This window comes from Palaemon carinicauda, chromosome 9, assembly GCF_036898095.1.
Source record: "Palaemon carinicauda isolate YSFRI2023 chromosome 9, ASM3689809v2, whole genome shotgun sequence".
Taxonomy (NCBI): domain Eukaryota; kingdom Metazoa; phylum Arthropoda; class Malacostraca; order Decapoda; family Palaemonidae; genus Palaemon; species Palaemon carinicauda.
The window spans coordinates 1,052,360-1,062,332 of NC_090733.1; the positions used below are offsets into that span (position 1 = coordinate 1,052,360).

At 32.8% G+C, this 9,973-nt stretch overlaps 1 protein-coding gene across 1 annotated transcript; it reads left to right on the plus strand.

Moving 5' to 3' along the window:
• Nucleotides 1-4,294: 4,294 nt before the first annotated feature.
• On the plus strand, nucleotides 4,295-7,251 carry LOC137647348 (uncharacterized). The gene is made up of 3 exons (XM_068380747.1): nucleotides 4,295-4,446; nucleotides 6,094-6,319; nucleotides 6,616-7,251. The coding sequence occupies exons 1-3, from the start codon at nucleotides 4,295-4,297 to the stop codon at nucleotides 7,249-7,251; spliced, it is 1,014 nt and encodes a 337-aa protein (XP_068236848.1).
• The last annotated feature ends 2,722 nt before the right edge of the window (nucleotides 7,252-9,973 follow it).

The window sequence follows — 9,973 nt, forward strand, 5'->3', positions numbered from 1 at the left end:
ATAGAATACCTCGATTTGATACAACTAAACGTTTAGAGGATGAGCACAGAGATACCTTTGCAATTGAATGTAGGAATTAATTTGCAGTCGTGCAGACTTTAAGAGACGAAGAACAGACAATTTATGAAGAATGGTGTGATATTAAGAACATATATCAGTCAGTTGGTAGTGAAGTCATGGGACACAGTTACAAGGAGAAAGCCATGGATATCAAATAATACTTGGGATACTATAAAAATGAGACAAAGGCAGAAATTGATCGTTGAAAGCTTTCGAGAAAGTAATGATAATCCCAAGGTAGAGCATGCTGAGTACTCCAGTATTAATAGTGAGGTAAAAAGAAAAGCCAGGAATGACAGGAGAGAATATTTAAAAAGTAAAGCTGATGAGGCTGACTATGCTATGGGTTCAGGAACTGGCTATGGAGTAAGAATTGCTCATAGAATTATTAATGAAATCTCTGCTGGTCCAAAGAAGACGAAACATATCCCCATCAAAAGAGAGATGGATCTATTATAGCAACAGAAGATGAAGAAATACAACGAAGGACTTTAGTGATGTTATGAATAGGAGATTATGAAAGGAACATTTTGATTGATATACCTGAAACTGATGAAGACCTTGAATGTGCCCATGAATGAACTCAGTGTGTTTGAAGTCGAAACTATCCTCTAAAAACTAAAGCAATGGAAAGCCCTTGGATACTATAGAATAACTGTCGAAATGATACTGGCCGAAAATGAAGTGACTCCCACACTACTTACAAGATTATTTTGTAGAATGGAGCATGAAGAGGCAAAACCTGATGAATGGAAGTTAGGAGTGTTGGTGAAAATAGGAAAATAAAGGAGACCTGACTGATTGTCGTTTGTTATGAAAATATATAATATGCTTATTCTAAAGAGACTGGAGAGTAAGATTGATGTAGAGCTAAGAGATGAACAAGCAGGTTTTAGAAAAGGTAAAAGTTGCACTGACAAAATTTTCATATTGAGATATGTTTTAAAGCTATGCGTAGAATATAGAAATACCTATTTGATGGCATTTATGGAATATAAAAAAGCCAATTTTGCGTGAGTCTTGTGTTGTTATGGAATTCCTCTTAAACATATAAATTTGATTAAGTCTGTTCCTGAGCATAGCCAGTGTAAAGTTAATGTTAATGGAGTCTTATCAAATGAATTTCCAGTGAACAGCAGATTACTGCAAGGGAATGTGTTGTTACTAAGTTGTTTATTCCCGTCATGGATTTTGTAATGCGTAGAACAGTTGGAGATGTGGTGAGGGATTGGACTGGATTGATAATAGAAAATTAGCTGAACTAGAGTATGCTTATGACGCTGTACTCGTTAGTAGAACACAAGAGGATTTGCAATGCTTGCTTACCAGAGTGCATTAAATATCACATGACGTTAGGTTCAAGATGAATAGAAGAAAGACAGAGATGATGAGAACAGAAATATGCAATGGAAGATGAAATATCATTGGAAGGAGAAATAATTTATGAGATAGAATCATTTAAATACTTAGGAACTAAAATCTTTAATGCAGTTTTTAAAATTGGAATTTGATGAATGATTGAAAAAAGCAAATCAGAAAAAGGCTAGGTTAAGTAAAATTTGGGAATCAAATCGCCTAAAATTTCATATAAAAATCAGACTATATATCAGTTTAGTGAGATTGGTGTTACTCTATGGACATGAGTCATGATAGGACAATGAAACAATCTCCAATAGTTTTAGTAGATTTGAGAACAAAGCCCTCAGAAGGATATTATGAGTTAAATAGCAGGACAGGATTAGAAATAAGACTATAAGAGAGATTACTTGAGTGCCATATGTCGATGAGATCATGATGAGGGGTAGATGGAGAAAGTTTGGACATGCTCTTCACACTCCCCAAGAGAGATTAGTTCACAAGACATTTCTGAAATCTAATCGAGGCCCTTTGCGTCAATAGGTGTATGAGGAGATGATGATCAGGAATATATATATATATATATATATATATATATATATATATATATATATATATATATATATATATATATATATATATATATATATACATATATATATATATATATATATATATATATATATATATATATATATATATATATATATATATATATATATACATACATACATACATATATATATATATATATATATATATATATATATATATATATATATATATATATATATATATATATATAGTGTGGAGTTCTTATAAAAAGAATATGAGTAATAATAATATGTAGAGTTCTAATTATCATTTAGCTCTCAAAGAAAAATGCCGAGTAATTGTTATATTTCTGTAAGTGTCCCTTACTAGCAATATGCTTTCTCATATTTTGAGCCAGGTAAAAAAAAAAAAAAAAAAAAAAACAATCCGAATTTCTGCGAAATGAAAATGCTGGTCTGAAGTTTTGAAGTCAGCAGATTCGAAGTCACAGTTGATCTTGTCAGGGTGGCATCAAGGCTGTCATTCCAGAATTATTTAAAATAATATTTGCTCAGAATTTCAGATGACTTTATCTGAAAATCTAAGGAAACCATGAACCTCCTGCGAAAAGGACAGAGTGCAAAACGAAGGACATGTAAATAACTCAACAAATTTGAAAGAACATTAAAATTGGTCCTCATCGATACAGGCTGTGGTACGGCGGCCATCTTAGAAAATGGCGGACGAAACTGTTCTACATGAACAACTTGCACACCGTCGTAATTATAGAAATTGTTCGAGCGCTAAAAATAGTTTCTTTGAATAAATAGAAAAGATTAGTATTAACAATTTTTAGGTAACATTTGAAATACAGTAATAAATATGTTCTATAAATTGAAACCAGTTGTGAACTTTTCATAAAAAAAAGGGTATTATGTTGTAGATGATAAAGCTACTCAGTAAATGAGCAAATCAAATTTATCATTATTATTATTATTACTATTATTATTATTATTATTATTGTTGTTGTTGCAGTTAAATATTCTATTGGTAGAGATAGGCTACACTATCATGAATAAATGATATTGATTTGCGAAAGGAAGATTGATAAAGGAAAAGAGGTCCTAGTCGAAAGAGGACTTAAGATTTTAATACAAGCAAGTGTGGAGAGGGGAGATGATAAACATATTTAATTTCAAAAACTGAAAATTGTCCCAGTCTATAAGCTCTGCTCTGCTTCGATCAGGAGGTAAGAGTTTTGATTTTCGAAATGACTGCATAGTCTGTGAGAGAGAGAGAGAGAGAGAGAGAGAGAGAGAGAGAGAGAGAGAGAGAGAGAGAGAGAGAGAGAGAGAGAGAGAGAGAGAGCAAATGACCCTGACGCAAAATATTGAATTACTGGAGGGTTCACTATCTGTAATGTAGCAACACTAGAGTTTCGTTATTAAATTGTTTCAATATGTGAAAAAAAGCAATGATTATTGGGGACAGAAACTTAATTCGCGTATTGAAAATACCATCGATTAGTAGCAAATGAATACTGTTATCACTTCAGCTGCTATTTCTCATTTAAGCATATTAGAAAAAAAAAAAAAAAAAAAAAAAAAAGAGAATCCATAGGACGTCCAGAGGAGTACGTAGCATTTTCTGCGTTCAAAAAGCTTTTAGAATATATTTACAGTAATGATGATCACTGGCTAAAAACCAAACTTCTCGCTTACTACAAGGCCACCATATATTTACTCTTCTACATTCTCAGCATAACATTTTACTTTTACTCAAATAGGATGAAAAATGTTTAACTTGGCAGTTGTATGAAGACAAGAAATCCAAGGAAACTAGTGAATGCTTGAGCTTTGTTGAATTATACCACACAAATTGTCAGAGGACATTTGTAGAATGGCATGTAAATGCAAGATGTACCCAAACACTGAAGATATGATGATTGGGGGCCAAAAATTTCGTTCCAGCATCACTTGAAGAATTTAGTGATATGTTATTACTTGTAAAAGTTACCTTAATTCAGACACTAATAATCGAAAGAGAATATTAATTAATCAGTCATTAATTACAGCAAACCGGTCCCTTTCATTTATATGCCCACTTCAGTTAGGTCTTGGTGCCTTCACATAGTTTATTTTTGACAATGCTGATGTTAATATAAAAACCTTATATGGCTTAGGTACATTTCACTTGGGAGAATAAAATGTGTAACTAACTCCTGTATCTGTCTCGCAGTGCCCTCCTGTAGAAAGAAAAATTGGTACAAAATGTAACTCATCTTCAAATCAGATAAACATAAAGTATTACAAAAACCCCTTTTTCAAATGTGGAGAACATCATGATGAGAGATATAACATATGAAGAAGATGAAGTTATTCATAAAAGTTTTAATATTGATGTCTCATGGATGATAGGATTTAGTGAGATTAAAAGAGAAATCACAATTTGGAAGTGCTTTTATGAAATCAGCTGTGAAAAAATAGAACATGGAATGTAAGTCATGCGTTACCAATTCCTTTCATCATCCTGCCACCACTTAATATGACAACCCTTTATTCAGCTTTGACATTTGCTGAAATAAAAGAAAAATTTGAAATCAGACATGTAACTCTTGTTTTTTTGAATAAGTAGATATCTTTATATCAGAGCGTTGTGATAGTCTTCAGTGTTATCACTGGTAACTCGATTAGGTGGGTTTCGCTTATTGTGAGAGCAGTGGGAAACATAATGAAAACGCGTATAGCACTTTTAATATTCATAGGATAATTCATTATTAGAAATTATTTGTTGCCAGCTGTGATGAGATATGAGAAATACACTCTAATTCTGGAAAATTAGAGATTAATGTTATTTCAGTAGTGCATAAGAAGTGCGGATTCAGGATTTATTGATTTTGCACTTGCAGATGAACATTATTATTATTTTCTTATTCAGTTTTATCCAAATATTCTCTGTAATGTCTCAAAGACATTAATTAGTTGATATAGTAAGATGTGATCGGGCGGATAAGTATTTCTGGTAATACTTATTACATAAACCAAATTGAATTGAAAAGTTCGATTTCATTTAGATTGGGAATTATTATTATTTTGGTATACTGTATTATCAAAATTTTTGATGAACATAAAATAATGACTACAAATATTTCATGAAGTTCAAGATTTCACATATATGTATATTAATATTTGAAGATATCATTCTTTCCTCTTAGGGTTTTGGTGCCCTATTGGTAACATTCCTGCTTGGTGATAGCTAAACGGGTTCGAGTCCCGCCATAACTCGTTAGTTCCTCTAGTGGCTGCAACCTCACAATACTTGTGAGACAAGGGAGTGTAGGGGGGGTTGGGGGTTGGAGGAGCCTATAAGTGTACTTGCTCAGTCATCGGTAGCCATTGCTCAGTCCTCCTTGGTCCAAGCTTAGACTTGGGCGGTAATCATATGTATGTGTATATATGATCAGCCTGTAGGGCAATGTCCTGCTTGCCAGGACATCGTCACTCTCCCTTGACTCTGCCATTCATGACTAGCCTTTACACATGATAATACGCACTGGTTTGCAATTTATTCTTATTTTTTTTTTGGGGGGGAGGGATATTTCTTAACATTTGCCTATTTTTGTAAGTTGAAAGGTTTAGAAGATAGACGCGAAAATCTGAAAATCAGCCGCCATTTTCCAATATGGCGGCAAAAGCACAGATTCTATTAAATTTATAAGGACTTATCATAATATTTTAATCGGTGTAGGTCATGTACAACTTCCTGTAAATCTATTTGGTCGATTTTCCTAGAATTCATCAATTATAAATACATCCAGGTTGAAATGGAATGCAACAAAAGGGCTGGAAACTTTATGGTAACTCAAATAACGTAGAAAAGAGAATCTATGATAATAATAATAAAAGCCCAGTTAATGATAACATCCCAGCAGAGCTTTGGAAATATGGGGGGTGTAGTGATTCAAGAAAAACTTCATGATCTGATGGTGACAATCTGGAATGAAGAAATTACTCCAGATCAGTGGGAGGAAGGAATCTCTATCCCGATACATAAGAAGGGAGACAGATTAATCTGCAATGATTATCGAGGTATTTGTTTACTACCTACAGCATATAAGATATTTACAATAATTATATACCACAGACCTACCACCTATGCAGGAAGTATAATCGTAGAATATCAGTGTGGTTTCCGAGCTGAACAGTCTACCATTGACCAAATATTCTCCCTCAGACAAGTCATAGAAAAATACTGGGAATATAATAAACAACAAACCCGCTTAGTCATAGACTTCAAACAGGCATATGGTAGCATACACCGACCATCAATGTGGAATATAATGAGAGAATTCGGTATACCCTTAAAACTCGTAAGGGTAACGAAAGCCTATTATAAAAATACCCTATGCTCAGTTAGATGGGGCTCAAGATATGCTACCACGTTTCAGGTGAAAAGCGGCCTAAGACAAGGATGCATCCTATTCCCCCTTCTCTTCAACCTGGTAATGGAAAAGGTAGTAATAAGCATAACTGCCAGGCAGAAGGGGTCACTTTTAATAACGTAAAGGTCAACTGCTTAGGCTATGCTGATCACATAGATATCATAGGGGTCAACCTAAGGGAGGTGGAAAACCTAACGACACAGTTCAAAACAATGGTTTTCCAGGTGGGACTAGAGATAAATGAAGGCAAAACCAAAATCATGGAAGTAGCAAGAACACCGCAATTACAGGGAAATGTAGATCTGGCAGGCATCAGAATTGAGACAGTAGAGTCCTTTAAGTATCTGGGTACTATTATGTCGCAGAACGCTGGAATGGCTGAAGAGGTTACAGCAAGGATTGGAGACGCCAGCAGATGTTATTTAAGCCTTACAGACCTTTTTAAACGACGATCTATCACCCGTAAAACAAAATTGAGAATATATAACACAGCTATCAGACCAGTCTTGATATATGGATGCGAGACATTGTCTCTAACAAAAATATTAGAGAAAACATTTGAAATTTTTGAGAATGGGATTCTGAGAGGAATAGAGGAGCCCATCTATGACGAAGAAATAAATGTATGGAGAAGACGACATAATAGAGAAATAAGAAATAGTACAAACCAACCAAATATATGTGATGTAGTTAGATCAAGAAGACTCCAATGGGCGGGACACATGGCTCGTATGGATGAGGATAGAGCTCCAAAGAGGATAATCTTGGCTGAGGTTGCTGGAAGAAGACCTGTAGGATGGCCAAGAAAAGATTGGAGAAGATGCTTGGAGGAGGATGTAAGAATTTCTGGGGGAACCTGAATGAATGGTTCCATCAGGCACGGGGTAGAGAAGAGTGGAGAATCCTATCTCGAGCGGTCATGGGTCAAAATGTGGTCTAAATGCCACTGGAGTAAGTAAGTAAGTATAAGAACAGTGATGAGAATACTGAAATTGGTACGAAAACAGTTTACTCCGAAGTTGCTAATTTTGGTCCTCTACCTTGTATAAGAACTTGTTGTATACACCCAATTCTACTTTCTGGACTCTCGTACTTCCTTCAACACTATAAGACGTATTGTGTTTACAGTCATTTCTAATTCTCCGCTTTATTTTGTTATTTTCTTCGAATTAAAATTTTAAAAAATATTTAAAATTCTATATTCATGGAAAGAATTTATTAGGCTATACAATAAATAAGTAATAATTCTTAGATGTAAGATCAAACTAAGGGCATAAATGTTCTGTCAAAAGGAGAGAATAAGAGCTAGATGGCAGGAGTATTTTGAAGTTACTGAATGAAGAGACCCTAAGAAGAGTAGCAGAATGGGGCACCCTGCAAGTAAGATTAGTTATGGATATCCATAGGGAAGTGAAGAGATAACTTTTTTTTTCTTTTATTAAAAAAAATGTACTATAAATTTTACAATTTATAGTATTTCATATACATCATTATATATTTACATGAATAAACTTTGTAATTAACATATAATTGTACATTTGACTATTCATCTACATCTAAATATGTTTTCAAATTACAAACATATCGACTCGTGAATTCTTTTTGAACAGAGGTTTTAAATCCCATTTTATTTACGTTATAAGTATTCACCATTTTATTTTTTTGTACATATAAGCAATTGCGGATCAGTACTTAAAAACCCTAAGTGTCTTTCCATCCTTATCCATGCAATAAAATAGGCTATTATAATCATTGTCTTATTTTCATCCTTTATATTAGTCTCCTTGGAGTCTAACTTTAAAATTCATAACCTATTACTAGTTTTCAATTTACAGCATTTATTAAATTAAAAAGCTAAAGACAAAAATATAAAAAAACTTTCTTTTTTCTATGTAGATAAGCTGATACCTTTCAAAGAATTATCCCCTTTTGCCTTCACCTTTATTCCTTCACATATTTCATTTTGTATATCATGTATTCTTGGTTATAATTTATTAACAATATTAAGATTACAAGGATTTGACATAGATTTTCACATTTCCTATTGAAATTGATAATTTAGCAAGTTTAACAACCCAAATTTTTTCCTTATTCACCTGTTTTGAGCATCTGATGAATTTCTTGAGTTCATTTTTCGCAGATTTCTAGCAATGAAATATATTGTCAATTACATTTTTTTTCTCCGAATAAATTTCCAACACATATTAAAATTGTTAGTATTAATACAATTATGAAGTTTACTACAATTAAATTTTCAATATCCTTTTCTTATTGTTACAATATTTTCGAATTTTAAAGATGATTTTATAATAGTGATTTGAGCAATCCTAAAGATGCGTCGAATGTTAGAGACATTATCTATCTTGGCAATCTTTAACATAAAATCTGTCCAGTCTGAAACGACAATTCTCTCTCAGAAAAGTGTACTCCATCTGGTGATACATAATGAATCGAGCATCTTTCATTTTCAAACTATTCTTTACATCCAAAAGTGATTTTGAGAGTAGTTCATTTTCTGAACTCGAACAATCTCTCATGGTTGTAATGCAATTATATTGCTCATGTTATTTCTTCAGAAATATAAAATGTCACTACTAAACAATTGTTTTCTCTCTCTCTCTCTCTCTCTCTCTCTCTCTCTCTCTCTCTCTCTCTCTCTCTCTCTCTCTCTCTCTCTCTCTCTCTCTCTCTCATATGCATTAAAAAATTTGAATCTTAACAGTTGATATTCTAAATATAGAACTTATTACAAAATAATTTAAAACAATTTCTGAATTAAAAACGTCCACGTTTGATTTATTATTGACAAGTATAGCTAAGCCTTCTTTAAATTTTTGAGAATAATCTATCAGAATCTTACAATACTTTTCTGAATACTCTAATTTACATTTAACTTTAATACTATGCTCCTGAATAAATATTATAACAAGTGTATGCAAGAACATGAAATTAACTAATATTGTTTATTTGTTTACATTATTTTACACATTTACATTGACTCTGGCAACATTCAATATTGACGAAATGAATTTTAAAGCATTCGATTTTTTTTATTTTTTTTTTTACAGAACGATTTCTATACATACCCGAAGAGTCACTTTCATCTGAAACATCAAGTTATACTCAAAGTTTCCTCCTTTTTCATTGTTATTCGTAAGTCATTGCCAGCAGAGATATATGAGATATATATGATATTTCTACACAGTTCCTTTTCAAGGGAGACAATGAGCGTGAAAAAAGGTTGATAGGAAACAACGACCCACAAATGGAAATGCTTAAAACCAAAAGTTTTATTTCTCAACTTATAGCATTATCCCATAAAGTGGGAATTATGATCTCTATTTAAGCCTTAATTGCTACATCAACCTTAAGAAGATTAATTGTCCATAAGTAGAATGTGTAATCTTTTTTATTGTTATGATAATATAACCAGTACAATTCAAGTATAACGCAAACCTTGGTGAATGAGAGGGGATGTGGCGGTTTGCCCTTTTGATGATTACCACTTTTCGCACTTGTTAAGAATCAATGATTCATGTTTGGTACATTTAATTGACTTCCGCACAATTCATTCTATTTCTT

Excerpts from the sequence above, each read along its gene's own strand:
- LOC137647348 (XM_068380747.1), top strand. The coding sequence starts at position 4,295 with ATGAGAGATATAACATATGAAGAAGATGAAGTTATTCATAAAAGTTTT. Across the intron at positions 4,447-6,093 it reads GAAAAAATAGAACATGGAAT|ACCTACCACCTATGCAGGAA; the intron begins GTAAGTCATGCG and ends TATATACCACAG. Across the intron at positions 6,320-6,615 it reads TCGGTATACCCTTAAAACTC|GTGGGACTAGAGATAAATGA; the intron begins GTAAGGGTAACG and ends ATGGTTTTCCAG.